This window comes from Saccharomyces eubayanus, chromosome IX (genome assembly GCF_001298625.1).
Source record: "Saccharomyces eubayanus strain FM1318 chromosome IX, whole genome shotgun sequence".
NCBI lineage: Eukaryota > Fungi > Ascomycota > Saccharomycetes > Saccharomycetales > Saccharomycetaceae > Saccharomyces > Saccharomyces eubayanus.
This window is the reverse complement of record NC_030984.1, coordinates 174,841-201,859: the sequence shown is the minus strand read 5'-3', so window position 1 is coordinate 201,859 and position 27,019 is coordinate 174,841. Positions and strand designations below refer to the sequence as shown.

The 27,019-nt window shown below is 38.6% G+C and overlaps 13 protein-coding genes and 1 non-coding gene across 14 annotated transcripts; 10 read left to right on the top strand and 4 right to left on the bottom strand.

The window, feature by feature from the left end:
- Positions 1–196: 196 nt before the first annotated feature.
- HOP1 (Hop1p) lies at positions 197–2,014 on the bottom strand (the record flags this gene model as incomplete). Its single annotated transcript, XM_018365826.1, has 1 exon — positions 197–2,014. The coding sequence occupies one exon, from the start codon at positions 2,012–2,014 to the stop codon at positions 197–199; it is 1,818 nt and encodes a 605-aa protein (XP_018221544.1).
- Positions 2,015–2,581: 567 nt separating this feature from the next.
- On the top strand, positions 2,582–5,620 carry SPO22 (Spo22p; the record flags this gene model as incomplete). Its single annotated transcript, XM_018365825.1, has 1 exon — positions 2,582–5,620. The coding sequence occupies one exon, from the start codon at positions 2,582–2,584 to the stop codon at positions 5,618–5,620; it is 3,039 nt and encodes a 1,012-aa protein (XP_018221543.1).
- Positions 5,621–6,048: 428 nt separating this feature from the next.
- Positions 6,049–7,458, top strand: SER33 (phosphoglycerate dehydrogenase SER33; the record flags this gene model as incomplete). Its single annotated transcript, XM_018365824.1, has 1 exon — positions 6,049–7,458. One exon carries the CDS (start codon positions 6,049–6,051, stop codon positions 7,456–7,458), a length of 1,410 nt encoding a protein of 469 aa, XP_018221542.1.
- Positions 7,459–7,857: 399 nt separating this feature from the next.
- Positions 7,858–10,689, top strand: RPN2 (proteasome regulatory particle base subunit RPN2; the record flags this gene model as incomplete). The annotated part of the gene is made up of 1 exon (XM_018365823.1): positions 7,858–10,689. One exon carries the CDS (start codon positions 7,858–7,860, stop codon positions 10,687–10,689), a length of 2,832 nt encoding a protein of 943 aa, XP_018221541.1.
- A 324-nt stretch (positions 10,690–11,013) lies between these two features.
- Positions 11,014–11,904, bottom strand: SEC28 (coatomer subunit epsilon; the record flags this gene model as incomplete). The annotated part of the gene is made up of 1 exon (XM_018365822.1): positions 11,014–11,904. The coding sequence occupies one exon, from the start codon at positions 11,902–11,904 to the stop codon at positions 11,014–11,016; it is 891 nt and encodes a 296-aa protein (XP_018221540.1).
- Positions 11,905–13,225: 1,321 nt separating this feature from the next.
- Positions 13,226–13,909, top strand: DI49_2707 (SDR family oxidoreductase; the record flags this gene model as incomplete). Its single annotated transcript, XM_018365821.1, has 1 exon — positions 13,226–13,909. One exon carries the CDS (start codon positions 13,226–13,228, stop codon positions 13,907–13,909), a length of 684 nt encoding a protein of 227 aa, XP_018221539.1.
- Positions 13,910–14,245: 336 nt separating this feature from the next.
- Positions 14,246–15,193, top strand: RCI37 (Rci37p; the record flags this gene model as incomplete). Its single annotated transcript, XM_018365820.1, has 1 exon — positions 14,246–15,193. One exon carries the CDS (start codon positions 14,246–14,248, stop codon positions 15,191–15,193), a length of 948 nt encoding a protein of 315 aa, XP_018221538.1.
- Positions 15,194–15,486: 293 nt separating this feature from the next.
- On the bottom strand, positions 15,487–17,691 carry THS1 (threonine--tRNA ligase THS1; the record flags this gene model as incomplete). The annotated part of the gene is made up of 1 exon (XM_018365819.1): positions 15,487–17,691. One exon carries the CDS (start codon positions 17,689–17,691, stop codon positions 15,487–15,489), a length of 2,205 nt encoding a protein of 734 aa, XP_018221537.1.
- A 484-nt stretch (positions 17,692–18,175) lies between these two features.
- AIR1 (TRAMP complex RNA-binding subunit) lies at positions 18,176–19,270 on the top strand (the record flags this gene model as incomplete). Its single annotated transcript, XM_018365818.1, has 1 exon — positions 18,176–19,270. The coding sequence occupies one exon, from the start codon at positions 18,176–18,178 to the stop codon at positions 19,268–19,270; it is 1,095 nt and encodes a 364-aa protein (XP_018221536.1).
- Positions 19,271–19,441: 171 nt separating this feature from the next.
- DI49_2703 lies at positions 19,442–19,515 on the bottom strand. Its single transcript has one exon. It is a non-coding gene; the product is annotated as a tRNA-Ile (tRNA).
- Positions 19,516–21,457: 1,942 nt separating this feature from the next.
- Positions 21,458–22,441, top strand: SDS3 (Sds3p; the record flags this gene model as incomplete). The annotated part of the gene is made up of 1 exon (XM_018365817.1): positions 21,458–22,441. The coding sequence occupies one exon, from the start codon at positions 21,458–21,460 to the stop codon at positions 22,439–22,441; it is 984 nt and encodes a 327-aa protein (XP_018221535.1).
- A 231-nt stretch (positions 22,442–22,672) lies between these two features.
- On the top strand, positions 22,673–24,223 carry KTR7 (putative mannosyltransferase; the record flags this gene model as incomplete). The annotated part of the gene is made up of 1 exon (XM_018365816.1): positions 22,673–24,223. One exon carries the CDS (start codon positions 22,673–22,675, stop codon positions 24,221–24,223), a length of 1,551 nt encoding a protein of 516 aa, XP_018221534.1.
- A 400-nt stretch (positions 24,224–24,623) lies between these two features.
- Positions 24,624–25,100, top strand: AIM19 (Aim19p; the record flags this gene model as incomplete). The annotated part of the gene is made up of 1 exon (XM_018365815.1): positions 24,624–25,100. The coding sequence occupies one exon, from the start codon at positions 24,624–24,626 to the stop codon at positions 25,098–25,100; it is 477 nt and encodes a 158-aa protein (XP_018221533.1).
- A 231-nt stretch (positions 25,101–25,331) lies between these two features.
- AVT7 (Avt7p) lies at positions 25,332–26,798 on the top strand (the record flags this gene model as incomplete). Its single annotated transcript, XM_018365814.1, has 1 exon — positions 25,332–26,798. The coding sequence occupies one exon, from the start codon at positions 25,332–25,334 to the stop codon at positions 26,796–26,798; it is 1,467 nt and encodes a 488-aa protein (XP_018221532.1).
- Positions 26,799–27,019: the final 221 nt, after the last annotated feature.

The window sequence follows — 27,019 nt, the reverse complement described above, 5'->3', positions numbered from 1 at the left end:
ACTACGGGGGCGTAACGTCAATATATTTCGTTATTATTGTATAAACAAGCTATTTAAGCAAAGGTTCGCTAAGGACATGTTAGTTTTTTTTTGAATCAGCTAGCTTTTTGATTCTTTTGAGACAGTGAGAATATTTTAATTAAAGAATGATTTTAAGAGTGTATTTATTGATTTTCATTTTCTGTTGTTTTATTCACTACCAGTTACTTTTCAGAGTTTTTTTAGAGACACTAATTTTACGAACCTTTGTTGGTACATTTTCATCAAAATCCTTTGCTTTCATCGTATCATTCATAACTGAGCTTTTTTCATCTTGTAAGTACTCCTCAAGATTATAATGCTTTCTCTTTTGACCAATTATTATCGGGTCTTGAGTTGGAAGGCTTGAATTGAGGTCAAGCTCTTGCAAAGTTGAAGAGGGAGAAAGAGTCTCAACATACATTCTTCTCAAGTTAGTGATATCTTCCAACCATGACTCGATTTGTTTTCTTGAGTTTGGTAGAACTTCTTGATAAAAGCTTCCCGCTTTGGGTGAACTGGTAGTGAAATGCAATATATATTCTTGATTTGTTTTCAGTTCTTTTTTGTTATTTGGTGTGACAATTCCTTTTAAATCAACAAGAACAGAATTCGTGACATACCTAATAGTTTGGCTGGGTTTACCCCCATTATCCAGGCAGAGTGTTTCATCCAAAAAGAAGACAAATAGGGCGAAAGCAACTCTTTCTTTTATTTCGTTATTTTGATCCTCGAGGTGAATAAAGCTATCAATCAGCTCCGTTATGGAAGCTGGGAAGCCTCTCTTTCTTCTYACCAGAAACCTAAAAACCTTTCTAATCATCATAAGGTCTTGAAATTTGGACCATTTAATATCTAATGAAGGACCGAAAATACAAGAAAAACATTTTTCAATTGATGAATGTAGGAAATTCCCATAACAGATACCATGTAATGTCTTTCGGCAGCTTTTACAAGTTTTCAAGACCGTGGCTTCTTTAGGAACCTGCAATCCACATTCGCAATTACAAAGAGAAGTGAGCGTGTTATTTGAAACAAATTGAGTCGGTTGTATACTTGCTTGAGAAGAGTTTAGAAGATTTCCAAGCAGATTTGTTGTTTGACTTGTAACAAAGTTCTGGGGTTTTGCAGAAATTGATTTCTCCTGTTGCTTTTGCTCTTGCTCCTCTAAAATCATTTCAAAGGGATCGACTCTAATGAAATTTGTACTTTCGGCTCCCTCCATGGTAGATGTTGCCGCCGATAAAACGGAAAGAGCCACTTTATGATGTTTTGTATTCAGAGTACCGACGTTAAACGCATCATTGTCTAAGCTTGTCGGGACCCTCAAGGTTGCTCTTTTCTCAAAGGTAGCGTCCTTAAATAGTTCTGGTTGGTAATCTTGGTCGACATTATCATTAAACATCAGCCTCATTGTAAGGAATTTCTTCTGAGGCAAAGGTTCCAAAGACTGGGTGATAATGATAAACCGTCTCATTAGCTGTTGAACCATTTTTCTTGAATCTAATAGAGAAATAGTTTCGTTGTCTTCACTCGCTTTCTTATTTTTGTTTTTATCATCCCCCAAATCAACACTTATATTAACGTTATTTGCTTCATCATAGTCAAAGCTAAAAATATAATTCTCCAAAAGATCGGTGGGATCTTCCAAGAAAATGCCCAGCGAAAGCGCCTTCAGACATTTTAAACGGATTGATTTGAAGACGCCCTTTTCCAACCAGTCTAACAACAGATCCACTTGACTGGATTTGCCTCTAATTAAAGTTTTGATTTTGATGGAATTATTTTGAGATGTGGCTTGTTTATTGTAATTTTTCTCAACTTTCTCTGGGACGAATCGTTGATCAACAAATATATCGTCTGGGAACAAACCTCTGAGAAATGCCAAGCAGCCAAAAGACATTGTTAGCATTGTTTGAAGCAATTTTTGAGACTGTTCGGTGGTGATATCCGTCTTTGTCTCCGTTTTTGGCTTTACCAGTTGTTTGTTAGACATATTTCTTGGCTTTTCTAAAATAAAATTACTCTCAAGTTATTGGAGACTCGTTATTACCTTAAAAATTATGGTAGTTCACGACCGCCTTCTACAGAAAGGTTTGCCCCTTTCTTAATATTACATTTATATAGAAAGGACAGTTTAGCCGCTGAAGCTACCAGCAGCATATCACATGTTACGGAATTACTTAGCGTTTCCCCCGAAAGCGGCAGTGGCCTACTTGTATGACAAAAGATGAGTTCTAAAGTAATAAATGGTAGTCGATGCCCAGTCTTCTACATTTTGCATGCATTTTATTGAACTCTTCAATTTAAAAAGTAGATATTTCTGCAAGACATACATACAATTTCATTTAGTGTTTTCCTTTCGGTACTTTTCAACGATAATTATAGCATTGTTGCTTTATTTAACCGCCGTCTAAAAGAAAGAAAACATCTCGGCGGCTAATATCCTAAAAAAGAGAAAAACAAAAGGTCGGAATTTTTGATCTTTCCACCAATATCCATACTTCCCCTCTTCTAAAAGCAATTGTGGTCACTTCTGTACCAAATAAAGAAGCCAAACTTAATGTCCGACGTTAATATTAGCTCTACCTTTAGAACGACCCTGGTCGAGTTATGCGGTATATATACCATTAAAAACACCCTTATCTACCTTCATGTAAACAAGTATAAAGAACTAACAAGAAAAAATTCAACATTCATTGATAAAGAAACTGCAACGTGGATAACATCCCAGGTCTTTGCTGCTAAAAATTTGGAGAAAAACGATCTAACCATAATAGACAATAAAATAAATGCATTGTATCCCATCAGCGAAAAGTATGATAGGTCTTTTAGAACCACTACCGTTATCTTAGACGAAGAACTTATCTTGAAACTGGAGAATTCGGCATCCAGTCTATGGAATTCCTTGACTATTGCCATGAAAGCTGAAAAAACATTGGATGAATACTTCAAGGAAGTCTTTTGTAAATGTAAAATATTTGCAACTAAGCTTCTATCCGTTCATGAAGCTTTGTTTCAGACAAATACCAACCTTCTAAGGACCTTTAAGTGTTACGTTAACTCCTTCAAAACTGTTAGTGAATATAATTTCAAAGATCTATTAAGGAACATACAGCAACATACAGAAAAATATTTACAAATAATCAATGAAAAGACTGAGAAGTTTTCCCACGAGGAGAAAGTAGAGTTCAAAAAACTCAATTTTGAATTCTATTTGGTAAATTTCCAAATTTGCCTTACAGAAAATGACTTGGATACCGCCAAGATTTACACCTCAAAGGTAAATATCACTGACAACTCTAAATACATGGACGCAGATTTGCTGATCGAATTGTGCAGAATGATCTACAATGCTACAGTTCTGTTGAAAGAAAGTGATGTCTCTGGGACTCAGCAAATAGATAAAAATATTGTCTATTTTTTAAAGGATGTGGAGAAGTACTTAGAGCTGCCTGTGGAAAACTTGAAAGCCCATACTGACTATAGTAATTTGAGATACTCAGTTTTGATATTCATGACTAATTGCTTGATTGGAGAATACCCACAAACTTCAGAATTCGAAGAATGTGACCATTATTTAAGTCTTTTACAAAACGAATATCCGAACAAAGTGGACCCTTTCATATTAGCAATTAAACTGATTAATCGAAAAGAGATTACAAATCCGGCAGAAACTATCGAAGAAATTTTAATGCGGATGATAATGTCAGTGGATGTCACGTTAAATTTTCAAACAGTTATGGCTTCGATCAATGATCTTTCAAAAATTGACACTAAGCTGTCTATAGTGTGCCTTGATTATTTGCTAGTCAATAAGCTGCATTCTAAAAATGATACGAAATTATTAGAAAAAGCCATATGTTCTAGATTTTTGATTACGACGCAATCTAAAACAATGAAAGATTCAGAAATAGCAGAAAGCTTAGATGATTTTTGTACCCAAATTGAAAGAATGGTATCAGAGCCTCTTTCTAAACATACCATCTCTTGTATAATAACTTTATTATGGAATACAGGGAAAAAATTAGAGAAGATGGAGAACTACGTTGAGTCAATTAAATTTTACAAATTAGCTCTCAAAGATATTATAAGCCAAAACTATTCGGATAGAGGGAAAGTTCAAAGAGCTCTACAAGCTGTATATAACAAAATTCACGATTATTCTAGCACACTTAAAATTTACCAACATATGGATGAAGAGGACAAAGAATCTCCATTGTGCCAACTTCTAATACTGCAATTTTTCTTAGCAAATGATAACGTGGACGAGGCGCTTATGTGTCTTCAGAAGATAAAGTTATCTGAAGACGAAAAAAGTACAAATGCTCTTATACTAGCTGTAGCCGAGTGTAAAAGAAAAACAGATTTGTCAGTTCAAGGTCTTCTCATGCTTTTTGAGAAGTTACAGTCGAAGAATAGTCCGCAAAACATATCAACTACATCAAATTCTCAAACATTAAGTCTCCTAAGATACACTTTACAGATGATTGTTAAGGTTTCGGAAGAGGAATCCATAGAAACGTTTATTAATTATTTGCCGACAGTAGAAAAACTCTTACTAAAGGCAGTCGAATTCCTTAAAACAGTTAAACTACTGAAAGAATTACCGTCAGACGTAGAGAAAGATGCAATTTATCAACAGTCCGTGACTATAAATGAAATAGAATGGTTTGCCTCGTTCTCATATAATGTCGCCGTGAAATGTTTAACTGATGAGTTGTGTGACTCTGTTTCTCAATTCCCCCAATTTTGTATCCAGTTTATTGATCTCATACCAATTCAAGATTTTACTTTCCCAAAAATGTATCACTTTACATATTGGAAATTTAAATCTCTAATTTTACAGTTAGTAATAGCCAAAGAAGAAATTGTCAATGACTGCCACTCAAAGCATCAGGACATATATGAAAGATCTGGTGAATTGGTCGACAACATAAACTCTATGAAGAAAAGTTCAGAATTCAAAGATGGGTCTTCTTCGGAAGATACTAAAACAATAAATGAATGTTTTTTGGAAGCACTAACAATACATTTGGAAAGCGCTTTGATAACGAGTGATCAAAATAAAATTTTGGACATATTAAAGAAAACAGAGTTTTACCGTGATAGCCACGTAGATGCATTATTGGTTGATATCTCGTCAAATATGGAAGATTTACCAAGGGGACTTCTTGTGGAAGTAATTGAAACTGTCCTAGGTAGAAATATAGGCTGTACTGAAATAAAGGAACAAGAGCTTTGTCTCTGGCTACAAATTTTATTGGAAAATGCAATCAATCTTAATCATGAAGTCGACCTTCGTATATTAGAAAGGGTTTTAAAGACTTTGGTTGCAAACCAATCAAGCTTTCAAGATCCAGATGGCATTCTTCAGACAGAAATAGAAACCATAGCTACCTATTGTTGGAACATCGGTGTCAACTGTATAATTAAGGAAAATAAAGGTAAAGGAATTGCTTGGTGTAAACACTCAATGGGATATGCAAACTTGGTCAACAAGGGTTTGCAGGAGCAGTTATACTCATTATGGGGGTCTTTAGCAAGCTCCGCCAATATTGACATAAATAGTGCCGTTAACGAGACGCATTTACCCATTTAGACTGTCGTTTATACAAGCCAATTCTTAATATCCAGTACCCCTTACTCGTACTTTCTCCGAGAATGCTTATTACCATAAGTTGCTAAAAAGCTTATAGCACACCAAACAATTCTATTGTTTTCCATAATGTCACGTGCAATACAACACTTTTGCCGCTCTCAGTGTTCTACCGAGATGATTTAAAATGCCACATTTTTTTTTTCACCGAAGAACTAGGCCGTCAGCCGGACTGCGCTCAGCTTTAATGTGAGCCCAATTCTTTGTTAAAGACGAGTCACTGCCTATAAAAATCTAACGCTATTTTTCAACTCTTGAGGATAAAAAGTTCGTGAGCAAGTGTTAAGAAACTGTTTCATATACCACTTCATTACTGACTGCAGCGACATTTAAAAGTACAATATACTGAGCTCAAATCCTTTTCCCTTAAAATGTCTAATCAAGCTACCGATAATTTGCAAGATTCCTTCCAACGTGCTATGAACTTTTCTGGTTCTCCAGGCGCGGTTTCGACCTCACCAACTCAATCATTCATGAATACATTACCTCGTCGTGTAAGCATTACAAAACAGCCAAAGGCTCTGAAACCTTTTTCTACAGGTGACATGAAGATTTTATTGTTAGAAAACGTCAATCCAACTGCAATCAAAATTTTCAAAGAGCAAGGTTACCAAGTGGAATTTCATAAATCCTCTTTACCTGAGGAGGAACTGATTGAAAAAATCAAAGATGCTCATGCCATTGGTATCAGATCTAAAACAAGATTAACTGAAAAAATACTACAGCATGCCAGAAATCTAGTCTGCATCGGTTGCTTTTGCATAGGTACCAACCAAGTGGATTTGAAATATGCTGCTAGTAAAGGTATTGCTGTTTTTAATTCTCCTTTCTCGAATTCGAGGTCTGTAGCAGAATTAGTCATTGCTGAAATCATCAGTTTGGCAAGACAATTAGGTGACAGATCCATTGAGTTGCATACAGGCACGTGGAATAAAGTTGCCGCTAGATGTTGGGAGGTAAGAGGAAAGACACTTGGTATTGTCGGGTATGGACACATTGGTTCCCAATTATCTGTCCTTGCAGAAGCTATGGGGTTGCATGTCCTATATTACGATATTGTAACAATTATGGCCTTAGGTACTGCTAAGCAGGTTTCTACTTTAGATGAGTTATTGAACAAGTCTGATTTCATATCATTACATGTACCAGCTACTCCTGAGACTGAAAATATGCTATCTGCTCCACAATTTGCAGCTATGAAAGACGGCGCATATGTGATCAACGCTTCGAGAGGTACTGTGGTAGATATCCCGGCTTTGGTTCAAGCTAAGAAGGCAAACAAAATAGGCGGAGCAGCTCTGGATGTTTACCCACATGAACCTGCCAAAAATGGAGAGGGTTCATTTAGTGATCAACTAAATGATTGGACTTCCGAACTGGTTTCCTTGCCAAATATTATCCTGACCCCACACATTGGTGGTTCTACAGAAGAAGCCCAAAGCGCCATTGGTATTGAAGTGGCAACGGCCTTAACCAAATATATTAACGAAGGTAACACCGTGGGCTCTGTGAATTTCCCAGAAGTTAGTTTGAAGTCCTTAGATTATGATCAAGAAAACACAGTACGTGTCTTATATATTCATCGCAACGTTCCTGGTGTCTTGAAGACAGTTAACAATATTTTATCCGATCATAACATCGAGAAACAATTCTCAGATTCTCATGGTGAAATCGCCTATTTGATGGCCGATATCTCTTCTGTTAATCAAAGCGAAATCAAGGATATATATGAGCAGCTAAACCAAACATCTGCTAAAGTTTCTATCAGACTGTTGTACTGATTGCTTCCTACATATAGATTTACAATTCTTCCTTTCTTTTAGTATATAATATCTACCAAAATAAGTTGAAAAAGCGAAAACAAAAGCGTGGCTTTTCGCTCACTTGTTGGATTACTTATAAGTCAACATGTGTGATAAGATGGTAGAGTCTCATGGCTAAAAAATCATTTATAGAGGTCTTAATTTCTTGGTTATTGCCACTATTGTTCCTTTGGCTTATTCGGGTAACGAATTTTTTTCTTTTTGATAGGAGGAGGAAGGGTCGAATTTCATTTACTTTGGGTGGCAAAACTCGATACTTATAGAGTAATGGCTTAAAACGAAGGGGAAAAAACGTATGAAATTTTACCTAGTAAGAGATCACCTTAAGTAGATTGAGTTCAATTAATATTGAAAAAGATGTCCTTAACTACTGCTGCTCCACTTTTGGCGCTACTAAGGGAGAATGAAGATTCTGTCAAGACATATGCCCTAGAATCTATAAATAATGTTGTCGACCAATTATGGTCTGAAATTTCGAATGAATTGCCAGACATTGAAGCATTGTACGATGATGACACTTTTTCCGATCGTGAAATGGCTGCTTTGATTGCATCCAAGGTGTACTACAACCTTGGTGAATATGAATCTGCCGTTAGATATGCTCTTGCCGCAGAGAGTCGTTTCAACATAGATGAACAATCTCAGTTCGTTGAAACCATAGTCTCAAAGAGTATCGAAATGTACGTCCGCAGAGCTTCCAGGCAATACACTAAGGACGAACTGTTTTACACTAAGGATACTATTGACCCAAAATTAACGTCTATTTTTGAACGCATGATAGAAAAATGTTTACAAGCCTCCGAACTTAAACTTGCTTTAGGTATTGCCTTAGAAGGCTATAGATTGGATATAATTGAGAATACTTTAAAAAACAAGCTGGATCACGATTCAGCTTCTGAGAATGTTAAAATCATTAACTACTTATTATCACTTGCCATAAGCACCGTGACAAACTCGAAATTCAGATCCTCGATATTGAGAAAATCTTTTGACTTCCTAATGAGCATGCCTAATCGCGATTATTTAACGCTCAACAAAGTGGTTGTGAATTTGAATGATGCCGAATTGGCACTTCAATTATTTAAAAAATTGAAGGAAGAAAACGATGAAGGGTTATCCGCGCAAATTGCATTTGATTTAGTCTCTTCTGCATCTCAGCAATTACTTGAGATATTGGTTACTGAATTAACTAGTCAAGGTTGCGATTCCGGCTTATTGAATATTCTGTCCGGTCTACCGACTTGTGATTACTACAACACCTTCCTTTTGAATAATAAAAATATTGATATTGGCCTGTTAAATAAATCCAAATCAGCTTTGGATGGGAAGTTTTCTTTATTCCATACCGCCGTCAGTGTTGCTAACGGGTTCATGCACGCTGGTACCACCGACAACTCGTTCATCAAGGCAAACTTACCTTGGTTAGGAAAAGCTCAAAACTGGGCAAAATTTACGGCCACAGCCTCGCTAGGTGTCATCCATAAAGGTAACCTGTTAGAAGGTAAAAAGGTTATGGCTCCTTATTTACCGGGTAGTCGAGCTTCTTCTAGATTCATTAAAGGTGGTTCATTGTATGGTTTAGGTTTGATCTATGCTGGTTTCGGTCGTGATACTACTGACTACTTAAAGAACATTATAGTCGAAAATAGCGGAACTGCAGGTGATGAAGATGTAGATGTCTTATTACATGGTGCTTCCCTAGGTATTGGTCTTGCTGCTATGGGATCAGCCAATATTGAAGTGTATGAAGCCTTAAAGGAAGTTCTTTATAACGACTCTGCAACATCCGGAGAGGCTGCTGCGCTAGGTATGGGTCTGTGTATGCTAGGAACAGGTAGGCCCGAAGCTATTCATGATATGTTCACGTACTCTCAAGAAACTCAACACGGTAACATTACTCGTGGTTTAGCAGTTGGATTAGCTTTAATAAATTACGGCCGTCAAGAGCTAGCTGATGATTTAATCGCCAAGATGTTAGCAAGTGATGAATCTCTATTACGTTACGGTGGTGCTTTCACAATTGCATTGGCCTATGCGGGCACGGGTAATAACTCTGCTGTCAAGAGGCTACTACATGTGGCTGTTTCAGACTCCAACGATGACGTTAGGAGAGCTGCAGTCATTGCATTGGGCTTTGTTCTTTTACGTGATTACACCACAGTTCCAAGAATTGTTCAACTTCTATCGAAGTCTCATAATGCCCACGTTAGATGTGGTACTGCATTCGCACTTGGAATTGCATGCGCTGGTAAAGGTTTACAATCAGCCATTGACGTGTTGGAACCGTTAACAAAGGATCCGGTTGATTTTGTTCGCCAAGCGGCAATGATTGCCTTATCTATGATTCTAATTCAACAAACCGAAAAGTTGAACCCACAAGTTGCTGAGATTAACAAAACATTCTTGAGTGTAATCACGAATAAGCACCAAGAGGGATTAGCTAAATTTGGTGCATGTGTAGCACAAGGTATAATGAATGCTGGTGGACGTAATGTCACAATTCAGCTCGAAAATGCCGACACGGGTACTCTGGACGCCAAATCTGTGGTTGGTTTGGTCATGTTCTCGCAATTCTGGTACTGGTTCCCATTGTCTCACTTTTTATCCCTATCTTTTACTCCAACAACAGTTATCGGTATCCGCGGTAATGACCAAACTATACCAAAATTCCAAATGAACTGTTATGCCAAAGAAGATGTATTCAGCTATCCAAAGATGTACGAGGAAGCCAGTGGTAAAGAAGTAGAAAAGGTAGCTACTGCTGTTCTTTCCACCACTGCAAGAGCAAAGGCCAGAGCAAAAAAGACAAAGAAGGAGAAGGGTCCCAATGAAGAAGAAAAGAAAAAAGAACGTGAGGAAAAAGAGAAGGAAGCAGACAAAAAAGACATAAAGGAAACAAAAGAAAATGACGAAGAATTTTACAAGAACAAATACTCTTCGAAGCCTTATAAAGTTGATAATATGACTCGTATACTGCCCCAGCAATCAAGATATATTTCTTTCATCAAGGACGACAGATTTGTTCCTGTACGTAAATTTAAAGGAAACAACGGTGTGGTAGTTTTAAGAGACAAAGAACCTAAAGAACCAATAGAGATGATTGAAACCGTCAAACAAATGAAGGATGTTAATGCTCCACTTCCAACACCATTTAAGGTTGAAGATAACGTTGATTTCCCAAATGCTTAAATGCAAGAATGCATAAATGAACAAAAAAAAACGAAAATAAAGAATCTATTCAAAATATTAAAAAAATAAATACTAGAGTGTATATATACTTAAAGAAAAATTTATTGAACCATTTATTTACCTAAGCCACGTGCCTTATGTCCACGATTCTAACATTTTAAATAACACCACTGCTTTTGCAGTATTAAATAAGAACTGCGGGACCATTTCGGTGCCAATTATTACTCAGATTTTAGCATCATTGTTTTTTCGAATTTATTATATGGTATTTATCACGTATACATGTCCAAAAGATATATTTTCACTCTTTATGTTTGATATAGATTAGTTTGACAGGTCATATTTTCCCACTAATTCATCGAATTTCGCATCGATTTCTTGGTGATGCTTAATGAATGCATGCTCATGATCCAAGTCTACTAATTGATTTGTTAGATCTTCAGTATCAGCACCTTGCATGAGGGCAAGCGTGATTTGGTTTGCCAGGAAGTTAGGTTTGTACAATGCAGCGTTTTCCTTTTGTTCAACACTATAGTAATCAGAAAGTAATAACTCAACAATACCTTGAGCTTCAGCTATGTTTCGTTGTTGTAAGTGTAAATTCAGCAACCCCAATTGGGTTTTCCAAGTGGGAAAAGTTTGAGATAACTCTTCATAGTAGTAGAAGTTGGAAGTCGCTGTTTCTTTGTTTGTACCGAATTTGATATACGATTCGGCAAGGTTCAAAATCATTTCATTGTCACCAGTAATATTTTCTTCAATCGCATTAGTATAATTATCAAAGATGACGGAAGCCGTGGAGGCTTGATTGTTCAACAAAGCAACTTCAATGGCAAGTAACAGCAGTTCCGTGGTTCCTTCCATCTCATCGTTATCGATACCTTCAACACAGGTCTCCAAACTTTCATCCAAGTTACCCAAAATAGCTTGGGCACTGGCCAAAAGGTGTAATTCATAGGGGGAGCTTTGTTTATCCTTTAGTAAACCTTCCAATTCTGTAATGTCTTTAGTGTCTAGGAAATTAACGTACGCGTCCAAAGCCTTACCAAATTTAGAAGAAGGATCCTGTGATTGATATTGGTTCAACGCTAAAAGGGTCTTGGCTTTGTAGAACAATAAAGTGTTATCTGTGACTTTGTTGAATTTCTCTACTTCTTGTAAACATTGCACGAAATTTCCCGTGTAGTAATTCTGTTTGATGTTAAAGTAATCCATGGTTCCTTGTTTGTCTGTGTGTTTTCTACGGTGCCCTTAACTATATGTCCTGACCAGACATACCTTGACGTGTTTTCTGCATTAACTTGAGTTTCCACTTGACAAAAAAATAAAAAACAAAAAAAAAATATCGAGATCACTTCAAAAAATAAAAATAGAATAGATCAAAGCATTTGAGATTAACTAAAGAGAACTTGATTACGTAGGCAACGGCAAGAAGAAACGGTCTCGATGTGTTGTAGTGTCCGACTGAAGAGAACATGACCGCTCTAAAAACACAATCAAGGACAAGATTACCAAGCATCAATGTCGATACACTTAGAATTAGCGATCCCCAATACGTGCTGTGTCAAAACTCTCATCAACATGGCGACCTATTGATGGAGGTTAAAACCTATGGCTGCTATATTAGCCATGGTATTTAGAACCTGAGAACTGCGATTTGATGGTAATATTAATAATCTCTATACTATTCAAAACCATGCAAGGGACTGCTATGACAAATTCATGCTGCTCAAGTAAACGGTAAGTGCGTCATTTAAAGAGCCCGTGTGAATATCCTTCACTTCTTTTCACGCCTACGGTATCTTCCGATGTCTAGTAAGGTCAATGGCAGTCATCACGAGGAATGCGAACTTTTGGGTCGGCCCCTGATAAAATAGGCCTTTTAGACTAATGCCACATCCTCTTCGTAAACTTGATGATGGCAGAGCAATGTTTAGAGGCCAATGCTTTCACAACACTCTTGAAAGGTACGTCTGGGGCATTCGGGAGGAATGATCCAAGTTTCTCTACTCTATATGCACCTACCACGCAGAAATCTCTTGAATGTATTAAATGCAATTCTGCCTCAGCATAATCACTATATGGAAAGTCTGGAATTTAGTAAGAATTACGAGCACCTATTCAAGGAACGGCACTGCCTTCCTTTTTATGGGACAAGGCATACATTATTCTCTTGGGATACACTTGTGGGAAATTAACTCTGTCAGCCACAGTGGCGTAAACGAGCAGAGCAAATACAACTCAGTCTCTACTAGTAATCGGTAGGACTTAATACTTTGGCGGGCGCAACTCTCTTTTTAAAGCCGTGGCTATTATATTTCATGACTAAGCCCTGGCACAAAAGGTCATATTGCTTTGTCATTAGAAGAGGGCTTCATTATTATGTAAGGACTCAATCGAAAATGTGGATACACGTATAAAAGGGCCTGTTGTTTGGCACATCCTATAAACGGTTCCCACTTGCTGATAAGAAATGTAGAGCAATAACTAAGTTTCATATTTAGTAACCAAGCTCATAACAAACCAAATTAGTCAAATGTCCCCCCTAAGAGTCGCAGTCGTTGGTGCCAATGGTAGAGTTGGTCGCCTGCTGTTAAACCAGTTGAAAAACAGTAGCAGTTTCGCAACACCATTAGCGATTGTCAGAAAGCAGGATCAAGTCGATTATTTCAAGAACGAAGCGGGTGTTGATGCGAGCTTGACAGATATAGAAACTTCCTCCGCTAGTGAGATTGCTGCCGCCATCAAGGGTTACGACGCCGTGGTCTTTAGTGCAGGCGCAGGTTACGATGGCGTTGAGAGAATCTTCACTGTAGACCTAGACGGCTGTATCAAGGTGGTCGAAGCTTGTGAAAATGCGGGTGTCAAGAGATTTGTTGTTGTTTCGGCTCTCAGAGCAGAGGATAGAGATTTTTGGTGGAATTTGGAGGGTTTGCGTGAGTACTACATCGCAAAGAGATCGGCCGATCGTGAAATAAGAAGCTCCAAGTTAGATTACACCATCTTGCAACCAGGCACGCTGGAGTCAAACGAGGGCACCGGTTTGTTCCAACCCTTGGACAAATTAGACGAAAAGGCCTCTGGTCTTTACTCTATCAACAACGAAGATGTGGCTTCTTTCATCACACAAACTTTGCTACATCCAGATGTGACTGTGGGGAAGACTATACCTTTGGTCAACGGTAATGAATCAATTGAAAGTTTTATTCAAAGTTTGTAAAGCAAACCTTTTTACTCGTCTATATATATAGTATGAAAATTACGTAAGTATCTTCAAGATCAGAAACAAAATAAGATTATAGTGTTGTGTCGACTTCGAAACCGTTTTCCTTTATATTGTCATGATGGGACGGTTCTGCTCATCTCCGTCTTATTTGCGGTTTCTACTTTTGGCAGCAGGGCCCTTATTTCCGCGGGATGGCATCATAGAAAGGGTGAAAGTCTTATAGGCCAATATGACAAAACGTATGATTTACTAATGCATAGTAATACTATCTCTATTGTTTCTGAGTCTCCTGCTATTACTGGAAACGGCTAACACAGGAAGGAAGTGAAAATGCTGGGAGAGGAACAATCACAAAACGCTCATAACGGGCAAGAAATCGAAAAGGAGCTGCCCTTCATGGAGAGGCCTTGGTTTAAGAAGGCCTACGAAAAGGCCATCGAGTTCCACGAAAAGGACGAACTGCTAGACGCAAAAGACAGACTGGAGCTGTCGAAGGCTTACAGGTCTATTGCTAAGGCCCAGATGTGGGGTGGCTGGCTCGCCTTCTCCTCTGTTTTTTTCACCCCATTTGCGTATCGTTACTACAAGACCAACGCTATCAAGGGCGTCAAAGTTCCCAGAAATTTTGTCCTGGGGGTGATGGCTCTGTTTTTTGCTACAAATGTCGCTGGTCGGTCCATGTATGATCGCAAACTGAACGAACGAGACCTGACCGGTTCCCTGAAGGACAGTCATGCCTACGATTATGGCGATAACGATTTCGAAGCCGCTCAGCCCGACCAAACGAAGGAAGTTTCAAGAAACAAAAGACAGTACGATATGATGCGACTTTTAGATCTAGGGTCTCCCTCTAAATGGTCAATGTACTTTTACATAACGTACCAAAATCCAGAGAGAAGACTGCCCGATCCGAAAGCTAAACTAGAACAACTGAAAAAGACCGGCGTCTTCAGTGGTTCGCCCTTCATGAACCAAAGAGATCCTATCGGGCTGTACCGTAACAAAGGTAAGGAAACTTCAGGCTCAAAAGATTGGGGGAAGGACGATAACGATTCATTGTCTTCGTGGGAGAAAGTGAGGAACGGCGAAGACGGCTCACTTTCATCTTGGGAAAGTATAAGGAGTTCGAATAGAGATCAACTCCAAGAACCTGGTGCTCAAAAAGATGATGGATCCGGTGTGTTTAGCTCTGGATTATCCGATGACAGTTTTGACACCGGAAAACCTTCCTCTGATGACGGATATGAACGTCTACTACAAAGCGGAAGAAATCGCTGAAATTGTTCTTAAAGACGTCATGCAACAAAAACACATAATCGGCTTGGAGTAACTTTTCAATATCACACACTATGTAGATATTTATGCACAATTCTGGTTGGGTATTTCTAAAGTTGTTTTTAAGCACTACATTCATATATAGCTGGTAAAAAACCATTTACAAAGCAGACCCTTTTCTTTACTGTCATTTTCGCGCACATTTTTTACCAGGAAAAAGCATTCTTGTATCATACTCATTTATTCTTTACAAAAACATAAATTAAATAAGTTTAATGTAACTACATAAAATTCCATTAAGCTAAGACGTTGTCTCCTCTCTTTTCGTCTTTCAAGCTCTTCAACTGTGTCAAAACCTCTTCGACAGAAACGGTGGCATTCTTACCTTGTTGTTCCATAACATCTCTGTTTCTAATGTTGACAGACTTTTCGTTCATCTCTTGTTCACCAACAATGAAAATGAAATTGTATTTCAGCATTTGCCCGTTTCTGACCTTCTTTTGTAGAGTGTTACCAGTCAAGTCGACATCAGCATAGAAGCCTGCGTCGTGTAATTGGTTGCGGACATCTTCGGCGTATTCCTGGTACTTCACACCAACTGGGACAACCAAGACTTGACGTGGAGATAACCAGAATGGCCACTTACCAGCAAAATGTTCGATCAAAATGGCAGTCATTCTTTCAACGGAACCCAAAATGGCACGATGAATCATAACTGGTCTTTCGTAACTCTCATCTTGATCCTTAGATTTGAATTCCAATTCGAATCTGTTTGGCAATTGGAAATCTAATTGGACAGTGGCACATTGATGCCATCTTCTTAAAGCATCAGAAATCATAATGTCAATCTTTGGACCGTAGAAAGCACCATCACCGGCGTTGATTTCCCAGTTACCACCCCATTTTCTCAAGGCAGACTCTAATTTACTTTCGGCAGCGTCCCAAGTTTCGATTTTACCAACATACTTCTCTGGTCTGGTAGATAATTCCATCTTGAATTCAAATCCAAAGACACCGTAGACATATTCCAAGAAATTGAATATGTTTTCGATTTCGGTTTCGATTTGACTTTCAGTACAGAAGATATGAGCATCATCTTGTTGGAATCTTCTCACACGAGTCAAACCAGACAAGGCACCTGAGAATTCGTTTCTGTGAATAACACCGAAATCAGCAACCCTCCATGGCAATTCTCTGTAGGAACGTTCTCTAGACTTAAACATCAAACAATGACCTGGACAGTTCATTGGCTTCAAACCGAAAGATTCCTTTTCTACATCAAAAGTAAACATGTTTTCTTTGTAATTACCCCAGTGACCTGAAGTTTCCCACAATTTGGAATTGTACATGTTAGGTGTGATAACTTCCTCATAACCTCTCTTACGGTATTCAGATCTCATCAAATCAACCAAAGTATTGTAAATTCTGGTACCATGAGGTAACCAGAAACAAGAACCTGGAGACATTTCATTGAATAAGAATAATTCTTGTTCCCTACCAATCTTTCTGTGATCTCTCATAGATGCCTCAGCCAAGAACTTCAAATGAGCGTCCATCAGTTTTTTGTCTGGGAAGGAAATACCGTAAACTCTTTGCAAAGAGTCATTTGTGGCATCACCCAAGAAGTAACAAGAAGAATTCTTTAGTAATTTAAAAGCCTTGATACGACCAGTATGAGGGATGTGAGGACCGACACATAAATCGATCAATGTACCACAACGGTAAACAGTGGTGGCACCACCATCCGGAATTTTGGTTTGAACCAAATAAGTTTTATATTTAGAGTAGTGGAACATTTTCAAAAGGTCTTCCTTGGTCATAACCAATCTTTCGAATTTTTGCTTTTGCTTGATGACGTTCTTAGCAACACCTTCCAAACCTGGGAAATCCGCTTGAGAGACGGTTTGTTCTGGAGATTCAGAGATATCTTTCATACTATCTCTGACTGCCATTTCGTAAAAAAACCCGTCATCAGTTGGAGGGCCCAAACAGATGTGGGCACCTAGATGGCACTCACAAGATTCACCCAGAACGTGGGCAGATGAATGCCAGAAGACTTTTTTACCTTCCTCAGATTCAAAATCTAATAGTTCTAATTTGATTTCTTCATCGGCTTCGCCTTCAAAAGGTCTGTCTAAATCCCATAATTGGCCATTGACCTTTGAGATACATAATCTATCAGCCAAAGATTTGGAAATTCCCTTAGCAATATCCATAGGAGTAGTTTCCCAAGAAGTGGCTTCCTTAATAGCACCGTCCTTTAAAACGATCTTCAATGGAACGCGAGGCATACTGGCAACCTTGTCGTTGTATTCCTTTTGCAATCTGTCAAACATCTCCATTCTTTTTTCAATAAAGACTGGTTGAGGGTCCAAGTATAGAGATTGTTGCTTGGACTTTTTGTTATCCTTCTTACCTGCCTTTGCTGCTGCTGCATCACCGTTATCCTTAACGGACAAGTTCTTGACTTGCTCAGCGACACCTGCTTCGTTAGCGCTCATGTCTGTTCTTTTATTCTTGTCCTACTGATGGCTCTAGCTTATTATTTAATCTTCGCCTCAAGATGACACATCAACAACCACACAACGTATCGTTCTTTTGTTGCCATCGCTAGTATTATTTTTTTTTTCGAAATGAAAAAAACTCGAAAATTTTTTTACATAAGAGTCGTCGTAAGAGATGACTTGCACGTTCTTGCGATAAGAGCCTGTTAAGCGGTCAAGAAGAGATTATGTCCAGGTATATAATGGAGTATGTGTAGATGATATTTCAAAGGTATGAATACGATGCTTTCGGTACGAATTCAGGGACCGTTTGCTTTTTGTCCTGTCTCTTGTTTGCGTTTTGGCATCTTGTCTGGCTTTTTAGTCTCTTGTTTGAGTGAAAAAAAAAATGAAAAATTGTTCAATAAGCGATGCGATGAGGGAAAAGTTGCATATTATTAGACAAAGAAGGCAGAGGTAATCATTAGTGGGTCAAGCTGCCATGTCGTCGTTGTTGTCTGAGGTGGAAAGTATGGACACTTTGCCGTACGTGAAAGATACAACGCCGCAAGCGAGCGATCCGTCATCTAGTAAATTGCTGGCTCCATCCATAGAGGATGTGGATGCAAACCCCGAGGAACTAAGAACGCTGCGGGGCCAAGGACGGTACTTTGGAGTAATGGACTACGATGCCGATGGTGCGATAATGGAAGCGGAACCAAAATGTAATAACTGTTCTCAAAGGGGCCATTTGAAAAGGAACTGCCCTCACGTCATATGTACGTACTGTGGGTCTATGGATGATCATTATTCACAACATTGTCCCAAGGCTATTAGCTGTTCTAATTGTAATGCAAATGGCCATTACAAATCACAGTGTCCCCAGAAATGGAAAAAAGTGTTCTGCACACTATGCAATAGCAAAAGACATTCAAGGGAGAGATGTCCCAGTATTTGGAGGTCTTACTTGTTGAAAACTAAGGACATCAGCAATGATAAGCTTGATTTTGAAACCATCTTTTGTTATAATTGTGGGATTAACGGCCATTTTGGAGACGACTGTGCAGAAAGAAGATCGTCTAGAGTGCCGAACACAGACGGAAGTGCGTTTTGCGGCGATAATCTAGCTATGGAGCTCAAACAGCACTATTTCGACGAAGTGAAGAACCATCAGAGAGAAGTCTCCAAAAGACAGATGGTGGAAAATGAGGACAACGACCAGCAATTCAACTTCTATGACTATGAGTACAACGACGATGCATATGACTACCCAGGTTCTAGGAATTATAGAGATAAAATGAAATGGAAAAACAGGGCTCAATCATCCAGAAATAGTAACAATAACAAAAACAATAGCTATAACAACAACAACAACAACAAGAGGAAGAAGACACCATTTAGCCCACACAACTACAACGTAACCAAAAAGAAAAATGTGCATGCGCATCCCTTAGATTTCCCCAGAAACCCTCAAAACAACAGGATGAATGAGTACCCAAGCCATTCCAACTATAACAGACAAGATTTTCCGAGAGGACCCAAGAATAAAAAGAACGGGCCCTCGTTTAATAAGGGACAAAGAAGCGGACGTTATTGAAATGATGTTGTAATTTTTTTCATTTTTTCTTGGGCAAAACATATATATTGGGATTTTTGTATTGATATAGTAATAGGAAACCAAAAGACATATTACAAGTAAAGAAAAAATTTACTACTGTCGGAAGTCTGCATGGCCTATTGAACTGTGTTAAAAACTAATAAAAAAATATGGTCTCTAGCGGGATCGAACCGCTGATCCCCGCGTTATTAGCACGGTGCCTTAACCAACTGGGCCAAGAGACCAGAAATTAGATGTGTGTTATGAATTGTTCAATGAGACTAGTCTAATTAGACTTATTCCTTAACACAACCATAGCATGGGAATTATATAGTTCCGTTAACTCAAATACAAATATTTCACGCTAATTCAGGTACAAAGAAGGTTTCAAATGGAAAAAAAGTAACCAATAGGTCCTCTTTGAAAATTCTGCCGATTAAGGTTTCTCGCCAACCCAATATTAGAAAACAAAATCCAATAGGCATGATATATCCCTTAACTGACAATTTTGACCCAAATAGTACTGTGGCCTCTGAACACCGTATGCCCATTGATCCTGTGTTACGTGTCTTTCTAATGGTCTTTACTCGCAGGCGAAGAATTCGATGACCCGAATTCGCCAAACGACAAAAAATGGAGGTATGACCTATTGTTAAAGGATTTTTTTACAAGGCAAGGCAAGGCAAGGCATTCAAAAGCATCCGGTATAAGAGACTAAATCGATTGAATAACCAACAGATCTAACAGCAATAACACATTGTGCAAACTAATAACGGACGTTTTTTTCATTATTTTGTAGCTATGCCACCTCTACCTATAATTAACAGACCCCAAATCCATACCTCAGTCACCGAAATAACTCATGCCATTGATCGTACGATCAAGGAAGAGCTGTTTCCGGTTGCCTATACCACTGAGGAAGAACAGTACTTCAGTACCAATCCTAGACCAGCCTACATTGATGAATTGATTAAGGACGCTAAGGAATTCATTGATTTGCAATATTCATTGAACCGTGACAAGATAGTTCTTATCACCTCCGGTGGTACTACCGTTCCATTGGAAAACAACACGGTGCGTTTTATTGACAATTTTTCTGCCGGTACTCGTGGTGCATCCAGTGCGGAACAATTTTTGGCCAATGGTTACAGTGTTATTTTCCTTCATAGGGAGTTTTCATTGACTCCATACAACAGATCCTTTTCCCATAGCATTGACACTTTGTTCTTGGATTATATTGATTCTGAGGGCAAGATCAAACCAGAGTTTGCTGAAAATGTTTTAAAAAACAAGAAATTGTATGAAAAGTACATGGAGCAAGAGGAAAAGCTACTTTTATTACCATTCACCACGGTTAACCAATATCTATGGTCATTGAAAAGTATAGCCAAACTACTAAATAATAGCGGTTGTCTATTTTACTTGGCTGCAGCCGTCAGTGATTTTTTCGTTCCATACTCAAGATTACCTCAACACAAGATTCAATCAGGAGATAATGTCAAAATGGGAGCAACCGACGACACTGAGGGTACGACCAAAACTACCCCCGATGGTAAGTTGATAGTTAACCTGGATCCTGTTCCTAAGTTCCTAAGAAGACTGGTGGAATCATGGGCAACTCAAGCCATGATCGTTTCCTTTAAGCTAGAAACCGATGAATCCATGCTGTTATACAAGTCTACACAGGCTCTGGACAGATACAACCATCAACTGGTTATCGGAAACCTGCTTCAGACAAGAAACAAGCAAGTCATTTTCGTATCCCCTGAAAACAGAAAGGGCGACTGGGTACGTTTAGACGAGAATCACCATAGCATCGAAGAAATGATAATCCCAGAAGTCATTACACGCCATGATCAATGGGTAGCACACTCTAAAACCAAGTCAGCCACAAAATAGGCATACCATATGTGCGTGATCACAAACAATTGTAGCAAAAATATAAAAATGTATGTAAATCTATTATCTTATTTACCAAAATAGTCCTTATTTAATTTCTTTCTCAGTTTCTAAGTTATACGTTCATGTATCTTTTTTCTCATGTATTTAACTTATGTATTAATCATTTCGCCTGGGATTTGAGAAAGAAAAAATCGCAAACTATTTTTCAGGTAAACTGAACCCTTGGAGAGGCCTCAAGAGAACAACAAGACCTTCAAAGCTACGTGTGCGTTGTGTTCGAGACTTATGGCTATTCAAAAAGTTAGTAACAAAGATTTGTCCCGCAAGGACAAAAGAAGATTTAATATCGAGTCCAAAGTAAACAAGATTTACCAAAATTTTTATTCGGAGAGAGATAACCAGTATAAAGATAGGCTGACAGCACTGCAAACAGATTTAACCTCGCTGCACCAAGGCGATAACGGTCAATATGCTCGCCAGGTACGAGACTTGGAGGAAGAAAGGGACTTAGAGCTGGTCAGATTACGACTATTTGAAGAGTACCGTGTGTCCCGTTCTGGTATTGAATTTCAAGAAGATATCGAGAAAGCTAAGGGTGAACACGAGAAACTTGTCAAGTTGTGTAAAGAAAGACTCTATTCATCTATAGAACAAAAAATAAAGAAGCTACAAGAAGAAAGACTACTGATGGACGTAGCCAACGTCCATTCCTATGCCATGAATTATAGTAGGCCGCAATATCAGAAAAACACTAGAAGCCATACAGTAAGTGGTTGGGACTCTTCATCCAATGAGTACGGTAAAGACACGGCCAACGAAAGTGCCACCGACACAGGTGCGGGAAATGATCGAAGAACACTAAGAAGAAGAAATGCTTCCAAGGAGGTAAGAGGTAACAACAACAACCAAGAGGAATCGGATTTCCAAACAGGTAATGGTTCTGGAAGTAACGGGCAAGGTTCCAGACAAGGGTCTCAGTTCCCACACTTTAACAACCCAGCTTACAAGTCAGGTATGGCGTCTGATTCGGATTTCTTACAGGGTATAAATGAAGGCACCGACCTTTACGCATTCTTATTTGGAGAGAAGAATCCAAAGGAGAACGCAAACGGTAACGAAAAGAAGAAAAGCCGTGGTGCTCAACGATACTCTACCAAGACCGCGCCGCCTCTACAGTCACTGAAACCAGACGAGGTCACTGAGGATATTTCTTTGATCAGAGAACTGACAGGCCAACCGCCGGCCCCTTTCAAACTAAGGTCAGACTGATTTTCTTAATGCCTTTACTAACAGGCTGCGTCTTTTGTATTATTATGACTTGATTTCAATTTGAGCTCTTTTTGTTTGCTTTCTTTTTTCCGATACAACTGAGAGAAAAATGAAAAATGAAAAAAAAAAAAAACTGGTTGAGATTAATTATTTACACATATTGATCATGATTACAATTGGAACTAGGCTTGAGGAGTGACACGATATACACCGTGTTTGGATGAGATTATCATGGCTATAAGGTTAAAGCCAAAAGTGAGAAACTTCTTACTTGACATGTGTCAACGAAGGCGATATGGTTTCCTTTTCATAGCCTCTGTCCTCGCCATACTGTATTATAATGGCAACTGGCCATTTCCCTCAAAAATAATGCTCGATCCGAACAATCTACCTTACTCCTTTCAGGACTATTCCACTGATAAAGACGAGCCGTTTTTTCGGGGTTGTACCGATACCAGCCTGTATCTACAAGACCCAGATTATACCAAAATGAACGCGTCTTTTGTTATGCTTACAAGAAACGAAGAAGTAGACGATGTATTGAAAACAATGAAAAGTATAGAGGGCCATTTTAACCAATGGTTCGAGTACCCGTACGTGTTTTTGAACGATGAACCATTCACAGATTTCTTTAAGGACCAAATTCGAGCGATAACCAATGCCAGTATTGAGTTCGGTGTTGTCAATGAAATAGAATGGGAATTTCCAGCCGAAGTACGTGATTCATTACTTTTCAAAACTGCATTAGAAGACCAAAATGATAGAGGCATAATGTACGGTAATATGGAATCGTACCATCAGATGTGCCGATTTTATTCCGGATTGTTTTACAAGCATCCACTAGTCTCAAAATACGAGTGGTATTGGAGGATAGAACCGGATGTAGACTTCTTTTGTGATATCTCATACGATCCATTTTTTGAAATGGCCAAAAACAATAAGAAATACGGGTTCACCGTATTGATAACCGAACTGTATTGGACTGTTCCTAACTTGTTCAGAACAACCAAGAGTTTTATAAAAAAGACAGCGGGTTTAAGAGGGAACCTGGGCACACTATGGAAACTATTCACATTCAATCATAATATTCTAGACACTGAAGATGAAGAAATTTCTAGATGGGTGAATCAACCCTGGGAAGCGAAACCAAAATTGACTGAGAAGCTGATGGTAGACTTTCTAGTAGAGAACCACAGCCAAGATGATTATGAGGATGATATAGAAGGTATACAATATCTGGTGGAAAGGGCGCGCTCTAAGATACCATTGCTGGAAGATGCTTTTGAAAAGGAAGAATACAACTTGTGCCATTTTTGGAGCAATTTTGAAATTGCCCGTGTTGATTTATTCGATAATGAGATTTATAACGCCTATTTCAAACATTTAGAGGAAACGGGTGGTTTCTGGACCGAAAGATGGGGAGATGCGCCCATCCATTCGATTGGTTTAGGAATGATTCTGGACCTAGAAGACGTTCATTATTTTAGGGACATTGGTTATAGACATTCGTCGTTACAACATTGCCCGAAGAATGCCTTACAAGAGCAAAAAAATCCTCTTAAGTTTGATAAAGGATATGGCTTCGGATCTGGATGCCGATGCGTCTGTCCCAAGAATGAGGAAGATATCGAGGATAATTCTAGCCCCTGCATGGACATTTTCTTTGAATTACTTCACGGCAAGGAGTACGAGCAAGATTTTCCAGGCTGCTACAAGCCTTCCATAAAAGACGAGGACGTGGTTGAAGAAATCAGGAAAGAGAATTTCAAAATCCTTGATTAGATACTGCATTTCTGTACATATATATGTATGAATATATCAAATAAAAACGAAGAATGCCCTAAGCCTTGGATGGCTTAGGGTTTACACACCGATAATATTACACTTGTTACTCTGTAGGGCAAAACAAAAACTGATTTCAGTACTTATATAGTTAAAGAAAGTTACCACGTGAATCTGATAACCGATGTAGAGTCCAATAGCATAAAATGAATATTTACTTCAACATTTCATACGCCTGCGATTCTTTTATCAGGGGGTTCACCTATGTCATATAAAGCAACATCCAGTTTTGTTCAAGATATTTCATGAAACGGCTTTTAGGGAGACATGCGAGGGAAAAGACAAACATCACAAAAACAGCATACCAAGCACAGCTTCGAATCAGTCAATCACAAAAGAAATGTCTACCAGTCCCACTACTGATGAAGCTAAGGATGAGCTACTTTCACCATTTCGCCGGTTATACGCTTTGACAAAGACGCCCTACCCTGCACTCGCCAATGCAGCACTCCTAGCATCAACGCCAGTGTTGTCCCCATCTTTGAAGGTGCCTCCAGTCAAACAGTCCCCGGCTTTCTCGATACCAATGTCCAGGGTATTTTCCAGATCATCTACACCTCGAGTTGGTATAAGTGCTAAGACCGCCCTTTTTTTTTCTACAATGCAAGCCATAGGGGCATACATGATCTATGACAACGATCTGGAGAATGGGGCTGGGTTTATTGCTACATGGTCTACCTTGTATTTGATTGTTGGTGGTAAAAAGTCTTTCAGTGCATTGAGATATGGGAGAACTTGGCCGTTAGTGCTATCGTCCTTATCATTGGCCAACGCCGTCCTTTACGGCCAAAGGTTTCTTGCCACTGGGTTTCAATGATAAAGACATTCTGTAACTACTGTTTACGTACTTTTACATATTGTGTATATCCTATTACAAACACGTGATCCGGTGCGATTTGATTTGTTTCCACATCTTTTGCTTTTATCATATATGTAAATATTCTTAACTTCCTTATCCGGAATCAAATTTAACCCTCAAATAAACACTAACCGGAAACACGACTTTTCGCTGGCATAACATATCACGCCAACATAAACCATCCGAGATATGGAGCCTACAGCGAGTGCTCTTTCATCTATAGCAAATTTAGTGAAAACGATAGTAGGAGCTGGCACTCTAGCCATTCCGTACAGTTTCAAAAGTGATGGGGTTCTGATCGGGATTCTTTTGATAGTATTAGCTGCAGTAACGTCTGGATTGGGCCTATTCGTGTTGTCCAAATGTTCCAAAACGCTGATTAATCCGAGAAACTCTTCTTTTTTCACCTTATGCATGCTCACCTACCCCACCTTAGCTCCGATCTTCGATCTAGCAATGATCGTCCAATGTTTTGGTGTTGGGCTAAGTTATTTGGTTCTTATCGGCGATCTCTTCCCAGGGCTATTTGGCGGTGAAAGAAACTATTGGATAATTGCATCTACAGCGGTCATTATACCCTTATGTTTAGTGAAGAAATTAGATCAATTGAAATATTCTAGTATTCTGGGTCTTTTTGCCTTGGCTTACATATCACTTTTCATCTTCAGTCACTTTGTGTTTGACCTGGGCAAAGGCAAGCTAACAGATGTGTTAGAAAACGACATATGCTGGTGGAAAATCCACGATATCAAAGGATTATTGTCAACTTTCAGTATYATAATCTTTGCGTATACCGGATCAATGAATCTATTCCCTATGATAAATGAGCTAAAGGACAACAGCATGGAAAACATCACCTTGGTAATTAATAATTCGATAACTTTGTCAACTATACTATTTCTGACTGTTGGTTTATGTGGCTATTTAACCTTTGGCAATAAGACTTCGGGTAATTTGATGTTAAATTACGACCCTAACTCAATTTGGATAGTAATTGGTAAATTTTGTCTAGGATCCATGCTAATCCTATCATTTCCACTTTTATTCCAGCCATTACGCGTAGCAGTTAACAACGTTATAATCTGGCTCGAAATCACTTTTGGCAATGCTGATCCAAATGAGGACACGCAAGTTTCCGAATACACCCGAACTTCTAACCTAAGACCGATTAGTATGACTGTCGACGATCCAACCCAATCTAATGCGTTGGCTACCGATGCAACTTCGTATGATGAACAGGATCGTTTACTCCCAAATGGAAACCTCGACAATGGCTCAATAGAAATCCAAGGACATGATGGAGGCACTATGGCAGTCCCTGTAGATAATGAACATCACGCACCATTTGTTAAGTCTAGATTCTACTGGATCACAGCAGTGTTGTTGATAAGTATGTACACTCTAGCATTATCCGTCCAGTCGTTTGCATTGGTTCTTTCATTAGTAGGAGCCACAGGTTCAACGTCGATTTCATTCACTCTACCTGGTTTATTTGGATACAAGTTAATTGGTTCTGACTCGTTAGCTGTCGGGAAAATGATCCCACCAAGAGATAGATTTTACAAAAGATGTAGCTTGTTGTTGGTATTTTACGGGTTATCTGTCATGTTTTTATCCTTATACGTAACTTTATTCAATGCTCCAGACAATGCCTAAAATAATCAACTGATACTCAAGAAATGCATGAAATCTTGAATTGATTTGTAAAGTGTTTAGAACACTGTAGTTAACAGTAAATAAAGTTTAGAAAAACAGACAAGAAATTGAAAATAGTAAAACAGACTATATTCTTCACCATCTTTAAAAAACGACCTCTGTTATGATTTTTACAAGAATGCGATGAGTTGAAGGAGCAAACCTGAAAAAATGACATTAAT